Source organism: Oryzias latipes, chromosome 6, assembly GCF_002234675.1.
Source record: "Oryzias latipes chromosome 6, ASM223467v1".
Taxonomy (NCBI): Eukaryota; Metazoa; Chordata; class Actinopteri; order Beloniformes; family Adrianichthyidae; genus Oryzias; species Oryzias latipes.
The window spans coordinates 25,826,304-25,849,786 of NC_019864.2; the positions used below are offsets into that span (position 1 = coordinate 25,826,304).

The window sequence follows — 23,483 nt, forward strand, 5'->3', positions numbered from 1 at the left end:
CCATTTGAAACTTGGAAACAGCTGAGAAGATGGAGGGACGGGGCTCCATGATGGAGAAAGTGGTTTTGAGAAACCACAACGAGACACAAGAATCCCAGAAAAGAAGAGAACAGCTCTGCCATCTCTTCCACTTCCTCCCAGGACATCCGAGGACCACAGAGAGCTGAAAACCGCACAAATCCCTCCCAACATGTCTGTCCAATGGGTGGGACTCTGGAGACCCTCTGCTCTGTTCTGTTCTCCATCGTTCCCTCTATAAAAATCTCCTTTCCCTCTTGTCTTCCTGTCTCAAACCAATTTACCCACCTCAGACCCTGTTCATTAAGCCTCCCTGTCCCTCCATGCTGTCCCCTGAACTCTGAGTCCAGGGATCTGATACCACAGACGGTTTCACTTTCTCCTTTTAGGAACAGAGTCTGGACACTAACCTGTCTGGACAACCGACTCGTCCCAGGTCCCTCCACCTTCCGAGGACTCTCCTTCTTCAACCGCTGAGGAGAAAACGACAGGAAGATAACTTTATGGAGGGTGGGTTACGTTTTTCTTTTCCACAGAGACAAAAACTCTCCCTCCTTTCTGCATTTCTTACCAGAGGATTATGCAAAACAACCTGCTCAACTGGAGGATCTGATAATAAATCATTTCCGAGATTTGTTTTCCAGGAACTTTTCCTTCTTAAACAACAAAGGTATGTTGTCAAAAGATGTTGGAGAAAAAGTAAAAAAGTAAAAAAGCTTTGTTTGAAAGTTTTGCAATCAGCTTCATCAACTGACTCAGAAAAACCAATTGCTTAAGATGCTAATACTGCTAAGAGCTACATGGGATAAGTCGATGTAAATTTTTCAAAATGGCAGCTTTACTGTTGGTTTTATCTCCATAGCAACCATTATTCCGTTTGGTTGCCTGGGGATAACGAACAGATCGACGCAAGTTTCAAAAGAATCTGCAAAAGTAGACTTTTGGATTTACTTAGCAACGGAGGTTGTTTGCGAACCACGCCCACCCTTTCAAAACGTGTGTTTTGGTTTGTCAGGTGTGTGGCACATTTTGGTGACTTTTCATGCACATGGCGGGGGTCAAATTTTCACTCAAAGACGCCGTAAGAAAGAAGAAATGCAATGATAATGAAACAAAGCAGAAACAATACAGACGTTTATGCGGTTGTGTCAATTCTGTTCTGCTATACACTGGTCATGTCTGTTTGGCCTCATTTCTTTCTTTTGAGGTCTTCTTAGGGCCTTTTGTTCCTTTTAGAATTTTTTTCCATCGTTGCAAAAAAATATGGTCCTGCAGTCCTTGACTGCTGTAGGCTGTGATAATTCAAAGAACGTCAAGCCGAATGGTTGGCAATCACACCTCATGGCAAAAGGTGTGGACACCACTGATTTGCAGTTTTAAAAATGAAAGCTAATATTATGATTGCACAACTTAAACCACTGTACATTTACACAACCTTGTTTTTTTTTTTACTTTTTTAACATTTTCATTGAAAGCCTTTGAGGAGTAAATCAAATCTGAAAAGCAACTGTTTAGGTGCTGAAGGATTTAACGCCTATGTTTACATATGTATGTTCCATGAAAAGAGTTAAACTGCATCGCCTTTCACCAACACCACGCTCACAGTTCCACTGGAAATTCAACATCATGCTTCTTCTTTGACTATCAGACTGAGTCTTCTATGAAAATAATCTAAAGGCTGCTTCCTTCCAGGCTCTCGCAGTAATAAAAGTCTCAGCTGCTGTTCTGTTCCACTTTGGATTCCTGCCTCCAGCATTTTCTGCAAACCTTGACATCTATATTAGTTATTTCAAGCAGTCTGCTGTGGAACATCGTCTGCCACATCTGCACTTAAAAGGCGCTGTAGAACAGGAGCAGGTCCTGAGGAAGACCATGAGCTGCGGATCAGAGCGGGAATGTGACACCGACTTCCTGGGTACAACAGGAAGGAGGGAAGTGCAGCTGGCACACAAACAGGAAATGGCCGGAGCCACCACACAATGGGATTTCCTGTTCATCCCCTCCCCAGCATGCACTTCTCACCAACACACCTCTGCATTTGATCCTTCAAACACCCCCCCTCCCTCCGTCCTTCCCTCAGCAGACCCCCCCCCCCCCCCCCCATTCTGACACCGGTTCCAGTCTGGACTCCAAACCAAAACAAGAAGTTCTAAATTAGCCAAGTTTTCCTCTCAAAGGCAAACAAAGTGGTGATGTGAGTCTTCCAGATAATGTTCAGGTGAACACAAAACCTCCTAAATAAATGCAAAAAGCAATTCAAAATAACTTCAATCTGTTTTATAAAACGCTAAAGATCCAAACATTTTCATGTCGCAGCAAAAAAAAATAAAATAAAACTCTTGCTTACAGGACTTTAGAATCAGATTATAAATAAAACTGAAATATTGTAGGTTGTCTTTTTTTTTCTCTGCAACCTGGTACCAACTGTTCCTCTGGTACCGATCCACGGCCCGGGGGGGTTAGACACCACTGAGCTAAAGAGCTGAGCAGAAAGGGAAGGGCAGGTCACAGTTTTCAGGTGGTAAATATCTTAGGAAAACCCCAAACCAATACTGTGATGTACGGCAGAGGTAGTGGCATTATGTGGGCCTGCTTTGATGTGACAAAACATAATCCAGATGGTAAAATATTTTTTTCAATGAGTGTTTTTAAATAAAAGACATCAACCTTGAAAGTTTGAGCAAAGTTGTATAAAAAAAACATTGAAATAAAGAAAACAACTCAGGTAAATCTGAAAAATGATGATGCATTATTTTCTGAACTAAAACAAGCAAAGCCACCTTTGATTTGTGAGAACAAGGAGTTTTGTTCCAACAAGTGGCGTCTGTACTACTTGCAGGATTCCCTTAACAAACAAATGCAGGAATTATGATTAAGAAACAAAAGTATACTCTTGAGGTCGTTGTTTTTGATGCTGGAAAGTCCTGAACGTAGCGAGGAGGCAGCCTCTGATAAAAGCCGTTTTTCCTGATAAGACCGCGGGGGATACGGTGCGTTTCATTAGTCAAGCACACACAGCTTTATTTAGACTCCCGTATCCTCCCCTCAGAGACGCAAACGCCTTTACTGTGAACTCTGCGCACACCGGGGGGTCTGTGCTGGGGGTGCATGAGTATGTATAAGGAAGGCAGGCGTTCTTACAGGATAGGCAGGAGAGGAAGGAGTCTGCAGCTCGGTTTAACTGAGCGTGCTCGGTGTGCATCGTTAGGAAAAAGTAAGCACTTAGAAATCTGCATGTGGTCATCAGTATGTGAGGGGAAGGAAGTGAGGTGGAAAGCAGCCTTCCAATTAACATGTATTTTCACAAGTGTGCGCTTTTCCAGCTGCTTTTTCACCAGAATCTCATTTCCTTTCACAGTCTCAACAAAGAAAGGCGGAAATTGGGACAAAAAAATTAAAATTGGTTGATTCTTCACGAAACTAGACCAGAATTCTTCGAACTGCAACTTCAGCGAGAAGAGTTTTAAGCGAGGTGCACAACAAAGTAAACAGACTAATAAAGAACTGGGAAAAGGAATTACACTAATACAATACATTCGAAAATATTTACATTAAACAATCAACCATAAACGTGATGTTTCATTTTGGATTCTGGTCTCTTTAAAGCAGGTAGTGTCAACATTTCGAAGGATCTAGAAGCTAAAGGCATTAGTTCTGTAGTTCTGGACATAAACTCCTAAAAATGACCACATTATTTCTAAAAAAAATAGCTCCTTTACAGTAAAGTTAGATATATCCTTACTATTCGACTCAGAATCTACAAGATTAGCTGCCGGCGCCTCATTTTTTTTGGTCATGAATGTCAGACATTAAAAAATCGGGCGGCCATAGGGTGATGGCAGACGGATCGCTGGCCGGCAGCAGCCCTGATTGAGCAATGTGTAAATGTCTCCGGACGGCGGACGTTCACATCAAGTGCCACTGGCCACCAGCCGCCAGGGGGTATATAACCTTTTCTTCTTTGTCCTGATTGTGAGCGTTGCTCTTCTATTGCAAGTAGTGCAGCAAGCACAATGTTCTGTCTTCTTCACATTCTTCTCAACATCAACCGCAATTCGTCAAGACGCAGGTCTCAGAGTCACTGTGTTGTCATCAACGCCATGTTGAGTTTTGTGCAGCATCAATACCGTCTCCTCATTTTTATGTGGCTGGGATCGTGAGACTGATGTCTGGTCATCGTGCCCGCCCTGCCACCGTCCGATTGTCAGAAATCGGACGGTGGCAGTGGGACGGCAGCAGGGCAGGAGGGTGGCAGTCTGAAATCGGCCAATCTTTAGAAGATTTTAAGGATCTTGGAGACCCTCCTATCATTCAATGATTGCGCTGCTGCCTTCCTGCATCCCACCTGTCACTGGACTACCTCCGTGCGACCTCGAAATGTGCCCAGGCGGCCAATGGCCGAGGTCAAAAATCATTTTTAACTTTTTCTTAAAACCTCCACGGCCGCCGCACGGCATTTAAAATGCGACTTCCTCCTTCCAACTACAAATGTCGCTGCGCAGCCACCTGCCAAATTTGCAGAAAAACTTGCATTTAGGTCCCCACACTGTGGCATTTTGGGATATGTGACCATAGTGTTAAATAGATCAAATCAAACTTTATTGATCCATTTGGCATACCTCAGGATAATACACACCTACAGAGCCTCCTGACACCAACAAAAAGGAAAAATAATGCACACAAAGATTAAAAAAAAAGTCTCCAAACCACCAATAATCAATGACAGGTGATTCCAATTCCAAAAATATTTTGAAACTCTACAGATTTATTCTTAGCAAGGATCCTTTAATATCAGATCACAATTGAATTGTGAAAAAAAAGAGAGAGATTTTTGACAAGAGACTTCCACAGTTCCAAACATTTTTGAGAATCAGAACACAGCAGAAGGAACTCTGCCTCTTTTTGTTTTTTTGTTTTTTACAAAAATAACAAAAAAGCGCCAAAAAATTAGGAAAATTAAACTCACCTATATTTTTCTTTTTTTGTGCCTTCAACTAAAAACGAGAGGATGCTGCATCAGCAGGAGCTCAGGTCACATTTTATCCTTTAAAAGAAATGCCAAAGCAAGGCTGATTGGTCCTAATTCTTGTTTGTGTAGTTTTTATCAGTAATTCTCTCATTTGAGCTGCTTTATTCTCAATTTAAAAAAAAAATAATGACTGAGGCAGCAGAGGTGAAGATCAGACAGTCTTCTACCAACATCAACGCAGAACCACGAAGAAACATGAAGCCCTCGAGCGTGTTACACGTGTGAAAGTGTGCGACACAAAGGGTATGCCATTGGGGTCCTACGAGCATCAGAACGCACAAGACTCAGCGCCTGTGATCCGTGTTACCACCCAAAAACATGTTTGTCTCCATTTAAGAAGGGATTTTATACAAACTTGGCGACATAAGGCTGCACTCGCTTTGTTGAAGCATCCCATTCGGGTGAGCTAGTAAATAAAAGACACCCTTTAAGTCCCAAACTTTGCACTTTCTGGGGCTTACTAAAGCCCCACGAAGATCAACCGCAACCCCACCGTTAGTGGAGCTGAAACTCTGACAGTAGATGTTTGTTTCTGATTTGGCATAAGGTTGAACTCGGCTTCTGCTGCCCTGAAGTCCTCAGCTAAAGAGAACTTGAGAAGTCTTTCAGCACGACTGCTGCACAACCTGAACGACAACGGAGGTTTCTGCCTCCCTTCTGAACTCAAAGTGAAGCTCTGTGGCAAAATCTGGAGACAAAAACATCAGACATTTTGCTCATTGAAGAACTTTTCCAAGACAGAATGAGGTATATCTGAGTGAATTCCTGTGTCTCTTGTTAGAATTTGATGTTTGTATGATTGTTTGATCATCCACGGTTTTAGGGATTGTTTTTCAGGAAATCTGAGAATTTTTATAAAGGTGCCTAAAAAGTGATCAAAATCCACTCTTCTCATTCCCTTCAGTACTTTTTCTGTCATAAAAGTTTAAACTATTCTTTAGCCGGATCACCACATCACCTCCACCCTGCAGAAGATTTACTGTTATGCTCCAATCATTGTTCTTTTCGCGTCTCAGTTTGAGTCGAGCTTCAGCTGGCGGACCAACGTTCCAGTCAGCTCCTGCAGATGCAGAGCTGACTGGAACTAAACGCCAGCTGAACATATTAAGACCACCCAAAAAATGCAATTTTCATCAAAGTGGATCCTAAATGTTCCTGCTGCCATCTTTCTTAATGTCTCTCTACCTCCTCGAACCTTTCTAATGCTCCATACTTCTTCTGTTTCTCTCTTTTCCTTCCTTTCTCTACATCTATCCATCTTTGTCTGTCTCTCCGTGCATCAAAGCTCAGAGAAAAAAAATCCTTTGTCTTCTTCCTCCTAAACAACTGCTGCATGCACACACAGTATCAGGGCCATTTATTCCCAGAGCAGCGCAGGCCGCGGAGCTCCCACATCTCTGTGACGGACAGGTCAGCCTGGCCTATCGCACACTGGCCAGTCAGCTTAAGGAGGCGGGGCATGGGGCGTGACAGCCAATGACAAATGAGTTTTTCTCTCAGCGGGACAAGCTGATTGACAACTAGTGCTGGACAGAAGTCAGGAGGGTAATTGTCATCTGACTCTCTCCCTCTTTATCCGTCTGTCTCTTTCTATTTTTTTTTCATGCCTCCTCTGATTGCCCCCCCACACACACACACACACACACACACACAAACACACACACACACATACACATCCAGCTTCCTGCCTGCAAATCCAGGAGGACTCTGATTGGCCGGCCCTCCTGTCCCTCTGGAGCGAGGACGTTGGCCTGGAGCTGATGCCAATCTACATTCCCAGCTTGGCCTCCCCCAGGGACAATGCCCCCCCCCATCAAACTTCAATAGCCAATGTCAAACACACACATCCACAAACACTGGGAGTCGAGGGACAGGGACAGAAGCTGATTAACCAAATACTTTTATCAGCAGTGAAACTGCTCTTTCTGCCTGCCTGCTTTCTGCACAAAACAGCCTTAAAACAGACGCACATCCAAACTCTGAGCCACTGGCCAGAAACGGGCAGCGGTTTGGGAGCCTTGCATGTGTGTGCGTGGGCTGCCAGAGCGTGCACGTGCAGAGGGACAGAGTTAGCAGAGGGTTTAGATGGATGGCAGAGAGAAAGAACAACAAGCACACAAAAGCCTGGCGGACAAGCTTCAGCGCCCTCTCCATCACTCTCTTCATCCTTCCTCTCTCATCAAACTCTTCCTCTTCTGAGCAGAAACTTCCCACCTCAGGAGTCCCTCGTTAAATAAAAGATGGGAGAATCGTCCGCAGGTTTGGGCATGTCTCTGCTCTCCAGGTAGGCCTCTGCTCAGGTAGGCCTTCAGTCTAAGATGCATATTTATCTGAACAGCACAGGTGCACTAGTGAGGAAAGGCACCAAAAATTATTCTGCTTTGTCCTTTATTTGGCCTCTATTCTCATTTCAGACTGATTATTGTTTTGTTATATATTTACTCCACCTATATTGCTGATTTTCTAAAACCTTTCAGCATCAGTGGCGATGGAAAGTCATCCTTAACTGCAGTAAATATCATTAAGTCTTAAATCCAAATAAACTGATATAAACAAACAAAAACTGTTTTCCTGAAGGCAACGCGAGGAATATTTTCAGTCTTTTAAACAGAGCCTAGGGAAAAGAAAAACAATCCTCAGTGAGCTCTGTGAGCCATTTTTATAAAAGCCTTCATATAAACATATTGTATCTTCATTGTTTCCTTTGAATTGTGTTTTGTTTTTTGTTTATGTGAAATATTTTTCACTAAAAGAACTTTAAAAATCACACAAAGTCATCCTGAGATGAGTTTAAAGTCAGCTTCTAAATTGTTTTTATTTTTTGGAGAAAGAAATGATAAATGTAAGTGTTTCCTCCCCAATAAGTTGACAACAAAGCAAAGCGTTCATGCCAGCATCAGATGGAAAGCAGCTTCAATAACTGTGTTTGTTAGTGTAGTTCAGTTTCAAAGAGTTTGAGTTCAGACACATTTTCCAGCATTATATCTGTTTAAAGGTTGGTCACACATTTCTATTTTGCTCATTTTCCATTTCAGTCTTTCGTGATCCATGCGTGGAGTTAACATGTATTTTACCTTGTTTATCTTAAATCTTACAAAATTGTGCGTGATTTTTTGCAAGACAAATTTGTGGCTTTCCACCACCACGTAGGTATAACTGGCTTTTCACACATGTTCCACCGCTGTATCATTTTTATATCACGTAAACGCTGCATGTATCACGTTTAAATTACGTTATTGACACATGTGTTTTGGGCCGGGCTTTTACGTTGATTTACGTGTTCTTTATTCATACCTCTGCCGATGTTTTAACGTGGCACATTTGTGATACATCTGTGAAAATTCAACTGAAAGTCCACAACGTTCTCACTATTTCCACATATACACTCGTGTGACCAATCTGTGCAATGTGTGCAAAATGTAGGCAGTGACTGTGTGACACGGCCTTAAGGTTATTTAACATTAACAATGGTCTGAGTGAATTCGGATTGGCTGCAGGGTGATAATGTACACCTAAAAAAGAAGATAGCCTGAATGTTCTATAATATTGCTCTGGTCTAAACGCTAGTTAGTAACTGAACAGCGGACATTCAGAACATAGGTTAACATACATTTTACCATAGCCTGGGTCAATTCTCTATTCTGATTGGCTGCTGGGTGAGCATTAAAAAGTGATAATGCACACCTAAAAAAGAAGTTCCGGTCACATAGCTTAAATGTTCTATATCGCTGCGCTGGCTTCTTAAAAACAAACTTTTGCTTCATTATCTGGACAAAAACAAGCGGTAAGAGGTGAGGTTCTTTCTGAACTGATGCGTCATTTAACCCATCGGCATATATATCGCTTTCCTTTGCTGCTGCAGTCATGGTCCGTGCCGGCCAGCCGAAAAAGCAGCACATTGTTACGGCACCACGTTAAAAATAGCCCACTTTTTGGGGAGAAAAAGCGATCCAAACTTTTGTGAGTGACCATGGTATAACCGGATTAATGGCCTTAAAAGTGTGCATTATCAGAATTAACGCACTTCCCGGAACGTGGCTTCACGTCGGACGGTTCAAGCTTCCACGCCATGCGTTAATTTCTGATAATGCACATGTCGTCTTCCATTATCCCTAACTTATTCCACAGTTTATCACAACAGCAAGACAGCAGAAAAGATCTCTGCCCTCTGACCTTTACCGAATGAAGTCAAAAGTATAAACTGCAGTTTTGACCTAAATCATTGGGAAAGAGGACACTCCTTCTGCAGACAGAGTCACTGGAACTTTGACACTTCCTCTCACCCAAACACAAACGCTGTGCACGCTGTGATCTTCAGGTATAGAAGACGTCCACGATCACAGACTTTTTTTTTTTTTTTCCTCCGAGCTGTGAGGAAATCGCGAGGAACACAACTCTCATTTTCTGGCGCGCAGACAAGAGCAGAGTTGATGTTCGGGGCCAAACGGCGCAGCTGGAGATTAAAGAGCCTCTCTGATCTGACATTTGTTTTTCTGTCCGTCAGAGAGAGAGAGAGAGAGTGGCGAGGAGAGGAATCGATAGTGGGGGGAAAATAAAGGAAGGAAACTAGAGGGACGGGAGGGGGATGGGGGGGAGCAGAGGGAGAGGAGACGAGAGGTGAGGAAGGATAAGAGGTGAAGGAGGGCAGCAAGGAGAAAAATGAGGAGTAGGACAGCAAGGAAGACAGGGACACATTTCTCTGGAGTATGTTGACTCTGGGGAGGGCTCCAGAAATAACTGAACTAGAAGACCCCCCCTCCCTCCCTCCTCCCTTGGCAAGCCTGAAACCAGCCCAAAAACCAAACCGGCCCAGGAAGAGTTGATCAGACGGTGACACACGGCACAGTGGAGGAGCTGGAGTTCATGCATGTTCACACACTGAATGAATGAATGGATGAGTTCCCCTCTAGAGCTCAGAAGCAGGAAGGACTCTGACTGACTGATGGCGGCCATTGGAAGGTAGAGAATTGGTCTGGACTTGATCGTGGAAGGTAGCGGCTTTGCGTGGTGCAGCGTCGCTGGAGGACAGATTAACTCGCTCACCACGCTCCTTCTGGGGCCGACGGGAAGGATCTTCCCAGGCGCGCGACCGCTGATGTTTCTACTCTTAAAGCTGTAATCAAAGTCGCTTTTTTCAATAAAAAAGTGGAGATTCTAATGATCAGCAACAGACTTTACTCTGTAATCTGTATTCATTTAAGGATAAAGCTGCAGGCGACGTGCACTGAAGCTGCTGCTGCTGCACACTAATTGCTCTTTGATAGAGTAAACTCATTGGCCCAGCATGAACATGTCAATAAACAAAGAGATGTTGCAGTTAATATTCTCCTCAGTTTGTTTGTGATTTAGCTGCTGCTTATCAGACGAGTTTGAGGCAGAAAACACGTTTTTCAGGCAAAACACACAAAAAAACACACAAATTAAACATGATTAGGATTCAATCGTGTTTATTGGGGCCAGGATACAGCCTAAAATATTCAATTTCATCACAATTTTACAATTTAATTAAAATTGTTATGGATTTACTTTATCAAATCTCTGTTCAAAACCAATGTTGTTTGGTAACAAAAACAATATTTCCCATTACTGAAGATATAAACTGGACAAAACTGAAACTGAAATACAAAAAGTCTTTTTTTTCCCCAAAATATATTTAAAAGTTCCTTTAAAGTAAAATTGATTAAATTTTCTGATAATGGAGGACATTGTTTAAATTAAACATAAATTAAGATTGAAATTCGGTTTCAGAGTATTTCTTTTTTAAATTGTTGTGATTCAGGAGCAGAAGCAAAAATGCAGTTTGAAAAAGTTCTTATTTGTGACGTAGAAAATACGCTGGGGGGGCCACGAGCTCTCTGCTGCGCTCCATTCCGATGCCTCCATAAATAGATCCACGTACGTCTTTGTTTTCCTCACCTGGGCCGGAATCTGGATCTAAACTGAACGGCTGGATATCTCAGATATAGCTCACCGTTTTTGTTGCCCCAGAAACAAAACTTCCGGTAACGTTAGGTTGGGGTTGTAAGGGGCTGTAAGCTAGCAGGAGAGCATGTGAACAGAGAGCTCTCTGCAACAAGGAGGAGGAGGGGGTGCGGGGTTACTCCACATCAACGGTCCAGCCCACAACTCAAAAGTTAATTTTCTAACCAACTCTTGGCGCTCTGCAGAAAGCATGTTTTAGAAAACGACACAAAGTTTTGATTTTGACTGAAAATGGCATCATCATAATTAAAAGACCACTGGAAACGCTTTTGAAATAGATCAAAAGGTTGGTGGATTACGTCTTTATGGATTTGATGAAAAAAATACTCTTTTTGTTCAGAAGTGTATTTTTGATTTTTTTGTCTAAATACAACTGCAGTATACACACCAAAAAAATACTAAATTAATTCCTTTTTCATCCACAATTCAATTAATTATGACTTTCTTTAACCTCACCTACAAAAAATTGTTTAACTAGTGATTTAAACAGGTCAAGAAAGAATTAACTCAAATATAATATATGAATTATGAAGTGATGAGCAGCCGGAGCCAGGAAATCATCAAGTTTTAATCCAACCAAGTTCCTGCATCAATTTAGTAGTTATTTTATTGATACTGTTTAAAGCTGAAAGCTACAACTCGTTCTCCTGCAGATCCACCTCCAGAACCTTCACTTCAGTCTCCCACATTTTTATATCTCTATTTTTTACAACCTTCTGCATTTATTCGGTGTAATGGGCATTAAATCAGAGGGACATTCTTCAACGCAGCATTCGCTAATAGGGTGACATCGTTTAGCCGAAGTAAACGCACTTCTCTGAGCCACTAATGTGGCTTTTGTTCGAGGATTCTGACGGTTTTTTAGCCATAAACATCAACCACAAAGGCGGAACATATAACTGATTTATCTGCTACTCAGAATAAAGGAAAAAACAGGAGAAGTCCGCCTTAAACTTTCTCTGAAGCTCTCTTTCAGCGTCTTTCTGCTCCCTCTCGCTCCATTGTGCCACGCTCTGCAGGGCGCCTCTGCCTTTTGACTGGGAGGTGAATAGAGGGGAGTTAGAAAAACCAACTGAAAACTCCAGAAATAAAAACAAGCACTGGTAGGTCTATAGAGGAGCACGGTACAAAAGCCCCAGCGGAGAGCTCCATAAAGACGGAGCACAGGGCAGGCGGCTTGTTCTGCTCAGGACAATGAAGCTCGGTCCAGCCTCTTGATTTGTGAGCTCCTTTGTGCTTGGCTCCAAGAGTGTGCGATGGAAGCGCGGGGAGGAAGACGCTGAAATATTTATGAATCTGGAAAAACAATGCAACAACTTTTCCTGCCATAAACACGCCTCTAGCCGTCAGGGATTTAATCAGTTTCCTTATAAAGAAACATTTCTGGCATCTGAAGGTAGATGACATGACGACGAAATTAAGAAATTCTAAAGAAGTGACAAAACAAGTGAGATAAACAAAGCCAAAGCTCTAGAAGAGCAGATCTTTATATCCGTTATCCTTTGAAACAAACGTGAAGACTTCAGCACCATCTTTGAGTCTTAGGCTGTGTCCTAATTCCCACCCTAACTACTAAAACTAGACAGTGTGGCACTATGTAGTGCACTGGACTTTAAAAGCAATTTGGACACCATGCTCACTACTTTTTTCTTTTTTTAAACAGCGGATAAGACATCATTGATTTCACAAAGTTAAAATCCAATTGATATGAGTGTTTCTCTGCTTTTTCTGCAACTATTTATGAGTCCACTTTCTTCTGAAGCCTTGATGGTTTGCTAAAGAAATACATTTAAATACATTTTTTGGGCAAAAAATTGTTCCGACGCAATGCATTGTGGTCTATATTTAGGGATCTAGTGAGCATCGATGCACACTGGTTTTTTGCAGAGACTTCTGGGAAATTTCTAGGGCACTGGATTTTGGAACTGTAGATTCGGACAGCACTATAAAATGGCGAACGCACTATATCGTGAGTAGGGAAGGAGTTCGGACACAACCTGCCCTCATGCCTTGTTATTTGCTGTGACAAATAGGCAAACCTGAAGGAAATACCAAGATCATAGACCGCTTGATGAGCTGGTAAAACAAAAAAATGTTCATGCACGTTTTCTTCTACATGCACCATGTGTGCAGCAGCATTTGCTGCCTGTCAGGGGGGCCGATACTCACACCTTACTATAGCCCCACTACAGTGTGGTGTAAGGGCACCGTCCCACATAATTGGGTCTAGCAACAATGGTACGTTCCATTCTCAGGAAGTCCCTTAAGGGTGGCCGCACGAGCCTCAATGAAACTGCAAGACACACACAGCTACGCTTCCGTTACGATTCAGCCGGTCCCGTCTCCGACTCTCCACGGACCTGGACGACACAAAAACCCGTACGGGTCACACACCCACCCCCAAACACACACCCACCCCGTATTGATGCAGAAACTATGGCTTCATTTCATTATGGAAACTGGCTGAATGATTCATTTTGGAGAAATCACCCCCCCCCCCCCCCCCTCCCTCCATCCCCAGTAAAGATCCGCAGCTTTAAACAAACCAGCTCTTTTCCCTGCACACCCCCCCCCCCCCCCTATCTCATCTTCTGTACATTAAACATTAGTGGTGGGGGCAATTAGCCGTTCCCTGATGCACACCTGGTTGATGCATAATATATCTGCTGCCCCCCCCCCTCCTACCACTGCTGTTGATGAAAGGGTGAGTGGGAGGTGTGTGTGTGGGGGTGGGGGGTGTTGCGTTAGTTTGTGAACACGTGTGAGCGTTCCTGCTCCGACCTCAACTAACCTCCTTTTTTTCATGTTTTCTGAACGTCAACAGAAAACATTTTGGTCCAGAATAAAACCGCCGTTAGCAGATCAGGAAGACCCGATGTTCTGAGCCTCTAGAACCATGCCAGAACCAGAACCCATCTTTGGTTTCTTCTGAGCGTCATCTCCTGATGCATCAACTAAACTTTATTTATAACGAATTTTGAAACAACGAGAGCGGAACCATTTTTTGTACACAGCGAGTCTTAAAAGAATTAATTAATTAATAAAAATTAAAATTAAAAAAAGTATATTTCAATGTATCTAAATAAAACCTAACAATATACTATATATTTTATACATATAAAGTTTAGGGGCCAGATGGTCAGCTGACCTAAGGATCCAATCAGAACCACAATTAAAGCTGCTGGGACAGAACCGGTTAAAGATTTATAAACAAACTCCTAAAAATGGACAAAGGAGACGTTACCAGGAGCATCCGAGTCATGAACATTTCTGTAACGGTTCAACATTTCAAAAAAACTTCGTCGCTCACGCGTCATATGGGAGTTTTGATTGATCTTTACTAACATTTGCAGATATCAGCAGAAAATACTCTGTTGTTCTGAAGAGCCAAACCACAGCCGTCAGACTCGCATGTTTTCTGGCAAACGGGGCAAAGACAGAACTCCTCCAGTCCTCCTCAAAGCACTGCAGAACTGAACTTTAATCCCCTTCGCTGTCAAAGTCCAACATCGATGGACACGTTTCTAAATTTCTACCAAAAGCTGATGGAGTTCAGCCGCACCTCAGGAGGCGCAGCAGGAGTTGGAGCTCGCCTGAGCTCTGGTCTGTTCAAGAATTAAGGTTTCGGTTCACCTGCAAATGAATCCTGGTGCATTTTGCAACACTGTGAAGACTGGCAGAAGAGAACTAAGCAGCATTCGATTGAACATCCCATAACGACCTCATGTTAGCAACACAAAGACCTCCACAATGACAAATAAGGGAACTTTTATGATTTTCAGTGATGCATCTCAGCAGAATGTGACATTAAACAGAAACAGAAAGTGTTGCTTCTGATAGAAAATTTGGAGATGAGAAGCGAGAAACAGAAAACTGACTAACAGAATTTCTGCATAATTTGATTTTGTTCGTCATTTAAATCCAAAGAAAACATTTGACTTTATTCATACTTTTATTCAAACTATTTCGGATGATCCACTTTTGCTCCACAACGCTAAAATTTTTTTTATTGTTTTTATGCTCATTTAGTTTTGTGAAACATTGTTTTTCAAAATAAAACTAACAGAAATACATCAAATAATTCCTTGAATATATGAAAATTAATAAAATCGCAATCAAAGCAGCTCATTCTTTTATCAATTTCAATTTAATGAGTAACAATTGATAATTTATTTATAGATTTGTGATAAAGCTCAGTTTTTAGTCGAATCTAACAATGAAAAGTTTTCCACTGATTTTAAATTGTTTCCCAAAACTACATACGTAGGAGGTGTAGTCGTGTTTTTTTTTGCTTTGAGCAAATATAGTTCTGGCAATCCAATAAAATTACATTTAGCCGTTTAAGCATGAAGGGGAAGAAGACTTTTCCTGAAACACCTACAGAGTTAAATGAGTGTAAATAACATGTTAACACGCAAACTTTTGTCGTTTCTAGAAACTTTGAGAGTTCTCGGTCTGGACCCATCGAGTGCGTGTTTGGACACTCAGACGGGGGGGGGGGGGGGGGGGGGGGGGCGTTTCCAGCGAGTCTACTGATAAACAAGGCGAGTTAAGCCGCCGCCATGGCATGCTCAGTTGCACGCTTAACCACGCCAGGCTGCGAGCTGATAAGGACCGCCGCTGGCATTCCAACACCTTACAGCTTGATTTCAGACAAACCACTTCAAGCTTCAATGAAATCCTGACAGATTAGGACGGCTGCTCTCATCTGTTACTTCTGCCTGAATAAATTAGCAAAAAAATTATCTACTTTTAAGGAATAATTTTCCATAAAAACGCAGGAAAAAAAAAACCTCTTAGTCCATGTCAAATAATTTAAACGACCAAACAATTGAAGCTTTAATCCAAACATTTACTCCTCTACAATGATTCATTTTAGCCAATGCTTGCATGTTTAGTAGGTAAAAAAAGCTTTGATACATAAATGAATGAATGATTGAATGAATGAAGTTTAAACCACTATAAAACTTCAGAAGTGCGTCACAATAAAAAGTACACAAGTTTTAAAAGATAAAACAGCTTAAAATTACAACAAAAAAAGCAATAAAATACTTAAAAGACAAATAAGAAGGGACTAAAACTAAAGAAAATAAATGCCACTTTCTGATAAGTATTAAAAGCCGTTCTAAAAAGGTACGTTTTTGGTTGACATTTAAACCTGTTAAGGTGTGATGTCACTTCTATAGGTTATAGTAAGACAGAGCTGGGATAATGTGGCGTCACTGCAATGATCTGGACTAAAGACTTGAATTACTGGAAATCATGATCATAAATACATTTATGCTTAGCTTAGCTGAACTTATTTCCCACATCTGGGAAATTCCTTAATATTTTTAAAATAGGTGAGGATTTTTATGAACTTGGTATTTCTAATACTTCCCCTATTTACTGACAGTCAACAATCTAATAAAAATGTTAAACAATCCAAAAAACTCAAAAACAAAATCCCTTTTCGCCCCCAAGTGAACCACTAATGCAGGGGTCGGGAACCTTTTTGGCCAAGAGAGCCATAAATGCCACATATTTTGAAATGTAATTTCGAAAGAGCCATACAATAATGTAGTGTCCCTTCCCCACACTGAGGCACGGAGACTTAACCTCTTTTAAAGTTCTTTATTCCGATTACTGCAGACCGCAACAAACGCCCTTCAATTAATTCAGCAACTCCTGAATCTCTCCCGCCGACACGAGAGCGCTTCTCCCAACTTTATATTCCCCTGCTCCCGCTGCAGCCCTCCCATTTCCCTTATTCGGCCCATAGCTGAACCCCATTGGTCCAAACTACCTAACAACAGGCTGAGCGACAGAACTGAGGGCCAATCAGATCTCTGCTTGACGCGTTCAATGAACTCCAGAACTTTTAACGCTGCCCAACAGCCACCCAACTCAGTCCGCGACAATTTGTTTAAAACTAAATATACAAATGAATGTGTGCATTTGATTTAATTTCAAAATTTTTAAAGTACAATAAGTCTGTGGATTCTTTTTAATAACATTGTTATTCTGTTGCTAATAAATGATGAGTATTTCTCGTGGTAGTTTTGCTGATGGTCTAGTCTGGTTGATACGTGGTGAGTTTCTGCTTCGTTAAGGCGTTGAGACTTTAAACGTCATCGTAGGTCTGAATGTTCTGTAGATGTGACAAAGACTGCTCACATGCAGACGGGGAGCCAAACACACACTCACACACTGCAGTGAGTGACGGGAAGCGGGTTTTACGTTTTTACAATCCCTGCGCGATTCACCTGCTGCCTGTCCCCACAACCCCCCCACCCCCGCCCTCTGCTTTCTCCCTCACACATCCCGTCCCCGCATCTGCGCGCTCTTTCTCAGAGACGGGAGCGCGCAGTTTTAGGCACGTCAATTCACAGGTTTCCAGCTGGTACAAACTCTGTGAAATAATAGATAATAGTAACTGATAGCGCTGGCGCAGATTTCTCTCTCTAAGCACTGCTACTACTGCGCGCCTCTGACATCGCATCGCGCCCGAGAAGGACTGGTCTAATGAAAAAAAAAAAACTATAATAAAAGATTTGTCTGCGAGCCACATGTGACCATCAAAAGAGCCATATATGGCTCGCGAGCCATAGGTTCCCGACCCCTGCACTAATGTAACGTTTCATATCTGTACGCTCCCTAAACGTGGGGAGCGTTCCAAACTAAAAGTTCTGACTAGCAGAAAATTACGTTCCTCTGTAACCCCGTCCCACTGAGAAAAACTTCAAATTAAAAGTCTTCATGCAGCCTTTCATGCAGCAGTTACACTAGAAGTGTTCTGATAAATGCACTAACGTGTAGGAATGTCACAATCATGCCGGACAATGACGCATTCCTATGCATCCCAGTATGTTTATGCTCATATTTAAACACATGCTGTACTAAATTTAAGAAAAGTTTATTCTTTATTGTCTTACTATATGACACCAGGCTTAGTATGAGCCAACGAAAAGGTATTTCGTCATTGTTACTTGCTTACTAGCAGATAAATTATAATAAATTTGTGGGTTTCTTTGTTTAATTTTTGTAAAACACAAATCATATATCGTACTCAAAAAATTGTTTTCCATTTGACACAGAAAATTAAACCAATTCTCTCTTCTGCCCTTACATATGTGCCACAAAGCCAGCCAATCACAGACATGGACACGTAGATAGATGCCGATTGGTCCAGAAATCCTTCCAATCAGCTCCTAGACGGGGTCAGGTTTGCGCACTACTGAAACTCTCCTCCACAAACTTTCCGTTTCTCATTTCAGCAGCTTCAGCTGCGGGCGACTTTCCTCACCGTTTCAGAAACGTATTTCATGAACTTCAACCTTATGGAGGCGTCCTACTCCGCTGGTTTTGCACAAATACCTCCCTAAATGGGAGATTCTGCAGCAGCCTGACCTTTGAACTAGTGGGGGGGCCAAATGCATGAGCGGCAGATGGAGAAAGGAGAAGAATGTGGCAAAGCTCTCCTCACGCTCCAAATAAACCTTAAAAGGTGCTCCTTTTCTCCTCCTCCCTCTCTCCTCTGTCTCCCTGTCACATGCGCTCAACTACCGTTTAATGTCCTGCAAATGAAGCGGATTTATTAATGTGTAATTAAGTAATAATCATCACTACATAATGCATGAGAGACTCCAGGGGCTGAGGGGGGGAGAGATAGTATGGAGAGGCTGCTGGAGCAGAATGAGATTCTTGCTTCCTCGCCTCGCTAAAGACACACATTAAAGAGGGATTAATCCACTGAAATAATATTTTGATAAGAGCCCAGCTCTCTCATTTCTTCCTCCTGTTCACCCCCCTCCCTGCATTTTCTCTCAAAAGCTGATGGTTTTGTGCCGCTGGTCCGTGTTCAATTAACACTCTGCAATTAGTCAGGTCCCCTCCCTGCTAACGAGGTCTGATCACTGTCGGGGCCAAACCGGACCGGAATCCATCAAAGATTTAAACAACTTCTCCTGCTTCGATGTTTCTGCTCTGAGAGGAACTTGGAAAATGGAATGAAAAAGAAAATAATAATAAAAAGGTTTCAGGACCAGATCCAGGAACAAGATGGACTCGGATAATCAGAACTCCATGGTTCTGATCCATTCCAGAGTGAACAATGGTTCTGGAAAGTTTGCAAAAGACACAAGCTCCAACATGCAAGTCTGCAGCCTCAGCGTTTGTGAATGGAGTTTGAGCAATAGCCTTGAATGAAGACTTAATGTTCTAACAGACAGCATGGTGGGAACCGGCTGAGCTCTTCCAACTTCAAGCTTTCTCGATTTGTATGGCGCCTTTCATTTTGGTTAAAAACACAAAGCGCTTTACATAAAGCAGATAAAATAGTCATAAAATAGGAAAATGATTTAAAACAGAAAACACACACAGATGAAACCCCTCCCTCACCAGATTCCTCCCTCCACCCACCCAGTTCCCCCAGTAGAAACCCTGAACAAAAACGAAGAGCTGCAGCAGAAAGAAATGACATCACAGATGGGCAGACGAGGCAGGAACCGAACCTGCGACCTTCCAATCAGATCACCCTCTGCACCACAGCCGCCCCAAAAGAGGAAGACTTCATCGCTGCCAGGCTGCAGTTAAAAAACAAGTCTTTTGTTTTGATATTGACAATAATGACGTAGGTCAGGGGTCTATAACCTAACTGAGCCATGCGGTCCAGGTTCTTTCTGATCATAACCCAACCAGAACCACAAAGTCCCACTTCACCATTTAGAAATGTTTTTGTTATTAAATGTCCCTTTTACATGATTTAATTACAACAGTGTTGATTTTTTTCTAAGTCGACTCCTTATGTTTTACTTTTAAACAGCAACACATACATGTTCCTTTCAAAATAAAATACTAGGATCCTTATGCAGCAGATTTACTTGAATTTAAAATGCAGGAAAATATGTTGTTTTTCTATCTCCATCAGTTTTCTCCTTTTAATATTGAATATAAAAATGATAATATTGGTGAAAAATCAGATTTTTTTTGAATGAAGAACTTTCCCTCTGAACAGCAACTCGTGCAGCAAAATGAGCTTATTCTATTTATAAACCACAGCTAAGATTTATAAACTAAAATTACTGTTTATTCAAATTGTAATCATTTTCTTTAAAGCAAAAGAGCCACAGTGGAGGATAACAGAGCCACATGTGGCTCCGGAGACTCAGGCTGCAGACCAGTGATGTAGAATCCTCTTTTAGCATAAAAAAAACAAATAATTGAAAATGAAACATGTTTTTTCTTATTAATATGAGAACTTCAATTTCACAGGAAGCACAGAACAATGTCCAACTGTCCTGTGTTTCCTAAATAATGTGAATTACGCCTTTCACACTAAATTCAGCATCCGAAGTTGTCAATAAAGCTTCAGCAGTTTGAACAGATACCCATCGGAGAGCAGACAAAGTTGGGGAAAAAGGCGGAAGCACAAGCGTGGAGCTGAATCCAAGAACACATTCGGCTAATTCTGGACGCAAACATCCCAGTGTTTGTGCAAACGCAGAGAAACTGCCTCTGAGCCTGGCCATGGAGTACGATCGCACTTCAAAATGCAGCACATCCGGCTGAAATCAAGATCCTGGAGGTCATCTCACCAGCAGAGGCATTTCTGCAGAGAAACTCAGAGTCCTTCCTGACCTTTAAAACTTGCAGAAGTGAACTTTGAAATGTTCACATTTACTTTTATTATTTAAAAACACGACGTAGCTAAACTTTCTTTGGGTGAGAAATTTCGGGACTCAGAAGGAAAAGTCGGGATGCGGCTTTCAGTCCAACTCGGATGAGGGGAGAAAAGCCCTCACCTGTTTGTAGGGAGGGGTTGGGGGGGTTAATCTGCAGCAGAGATGGACGAGGAGTCTTTGTTGTTGTTGTGGCATGCTTGGCTGGACAGTAAGCCAGCCAGCAAGCGGGCAGGCCAGCCAAACAGCCAGTCAGAGTTGGGTGAGCAGGTGAAAGACAGGAGAACATGAAAACACAGATAATCCTCTGGTGATGCTCACCTCCGCCCGGCCTCCGCCTCCACCCCCTCACCTGCTGCGCTGCCCCCTTTTTCATCCCCCCCCTCTCTCTCTACCTCCTCTTTTTCCTCCCCAATGCCAGGTCTTGCCAAGCTGTCAGAGGGGCAAGGTGCGGACGGGAGATAGCGGCAGGCGTGTGCAGGAGCACACACACACGCACACAAACACGCCAGCACATGGCGCTTTCTGCAGGACAGCAAGGCTGCGTTTGCTGCTCGTCCGCTCCGCTCTGCTTCGCTTGGCTGCATGACTAAAGCTAAGCTCTGGTTATCCCGGCTGTCGCACACACACACACACACACACACACAAATGCACTGGTCCACAAACAAACAAGCCCTCTTCCCGTTCCTCACTGATCACAGAGAAATCTGTGATTTCCTGCTCTGAGACTAGAGCATCACCTGCACCTCACTGCCGTCTCTCATACATGTTTGAAATAAATGTTCACTTATGTCAGGTTTTTTTTTTCTTTTTGCTCCACCAACAAGGAGGAAAAACCAATCCATCCTCCACGTAAAAGTGATGGGCTACAGGAGGACGGAAAATAAAGTCTTCAGGCCGTCTCCTCCTCTGAAATCTGCCTTCCAGCCACAGAAACCTCCTCCGTTCTCCATCAGGAAACATCAGGACTGCAGGTCTGCACCAGAAGCCTGGAAGGAAACGGGAGGGGGTGGGGAGGGGGAGGGGGGCGGCACATGGTCAGCCAGTCCCGCTGCCCATCTGGGTCCCATAAAGGAAACAGGAAGGCCAAGGACACCACATGCCCCACCACCACCACCCTCGCCCCCCCATGCTAGATGCCCACTCACCCATGCCAGCAGCAGGCCTGCTTTCACACAACCTTCATCCTTCAGAGGAACAATAAACAACAGAACCGGCTTCAATAAAGTTTCAACTACTAAACAGAGTGATAGAACTGCATCAACTAGAGCTGTTCTGACTGAATACTTCTTTATCTGTCCACTCTAACAGCTGTCCAGGCAGCAGGAGGACCGCGGTGGGAAATCCGCAGATCTTTGACATCACAGCATCAACTTCCCGAGACCCAAACCCGCGCGCAACTTCCAGACAGCTCCACCTCAGAAAGAAACGCGCGCGGGTTACCTGCCCAAATATGTCCCGGCAGGTGAGAAATCACCGGCCCGGTTGCTCTCGGTCCGAACAGTTTCTTACCTTTAACGGAGCGCGGTTTGGCCTGCTTTCTTCTGGACATCGCCGCTCCCGCACTACTTTCTCTCTTAATTCTGGTAATTGTTTCTGTTCCGTGTTCTCAGATAACCAAGCGGGCGGATTAGCGTTCCTCCTCCTGCGTCTCCTCCTTCTGCTCCTCCGCCTGTTGCAATGCGGCACCGTCAGCCTCCGGGCGGCGGACGGATCCCGCGGACGCCGGGAATGAGGCGCTCCTCGACGGCACAACCTGTAGAACAAACCGGGAGAAGTTTCGCTCCGCGGAGCCTCCTTCAGCTCCCGTCGCTTATCTGCTGCTCCTCGAGTCGCGCGGCTCCCGCTTCTTCTTCTTTTCCTTCCACCCACGCGCGTGGCAAGCACCTGAGCTCGGCTGGACCTCGCGCTCTATTTCTGGAAAGGTGACAGCGCAGCGTCCGCGCGCGCGCGCTGACGTGTTCGTGGGGGTTAAATGGTTTGGAAGGGCGCGTGGCGTCTCTCCTCGCGCGTCCTTCAGTTTACAGAGACTGTATTTCTTTGCCTCTCCTCCGCCACCTCCTGTCGTCCGGGGATCGAACCCTCCACTGCCGCGTTCCGACCCGCTATTCTACTCTGAGCATGTCGGTGTTTGCTCTGGTGGCGTGGACGTTGCGCGCTTCCCCCGCGTGTCCGCCCCCTCGATGGGAATGCTGCTTTAAACTACCCCCACGTTCAGTTTTTTTTTTTTTTTTTTTGTGACCCCCCCAGTCCTGCCTCCGGTGTGAGTGTCTGCTCCAGCCTAACCCTCCACTAGCCTCTGTCTCCCTGCTTTTTCTTTGTCCTGACTCTGGCTACCAGTCTTCCTCCTCCTCCTCCTCCTCCTCCTCCTCTGCCTGCCTCTGCTGGCGGGGCTGCGGCGCAGACACACATAATAAAGCCAAGGCAGGCAGTGCTTGGCTGGAAATGTAGCCGCGTCCCAGCAGGGGGATGTGAGAGAAGGGTCCCGGCGGGGGAGCGCTCTGATCCCGCAGGGAGCAGCTCGGCACAGCCCGGGTTGGCTGAGGCGGAGAGGCAGGCAGGCAGGGCAGGCGGAGGGAGAGAGGCGGGAGCCGGGCTGAGTTAGACAACAGCGCCCAGCTGTGGCTGAGCGGCGCTACTACATCTGGAGGAAAATGAATCAAAAGAGAGGAACAAAAATAAAAATACAATCGTCACTTTGAAGCTGTTTTTTAACATGTTATTGTAGCATTTTTCTTATGATAGAAGACACAATTAAATACAATTAAAATTGCATTTCTGAGTAGTTTTCTCAT

The 23,483-nt window shown here is 43.6% G+C and overlaps 1 protein-coding gene across 6 annotated transcripts in view; it reads right to left on the minus strand.

The window, feature by feature from the left end:
* znf423 (zinc finger protein 423) overlaps nucleotides 1-23,247 on the minus strand; it is a 171,588-nt gene extending 148,341 nt beyond the window's left edge. For 2 of the 6 annotated variants that reach the window (XM_023955978.1, XM_023955976.1), the window contains exons 1-2: nucleotides 22,201-23,246; nucleotides 429-491 (exon numbers count right to left, since the gene is read on the minus strand). In XM_023955978.1, coding sequence (XP_023811746.1) covers nucleotides 429-491; nucleotides 22,201-22,240 — 103 coding nt within the window. In that variant the 5' untranslated portion in view covers nucleotides 22,241-23,246. Of the gene's footprint in view, nucleotides 1-428; nucleotides 492-22,200 lie in introns of all 6 variants that reach the window. The other 4 variants (XM_023955981.1, XM_023955980.1, XM_023955979.1 and 1 more) reach the window with 3 other exon arrangements.
* Between the last annotated feature and the right edge of the window lie 236 nt (nucleotides 23,248-23,483).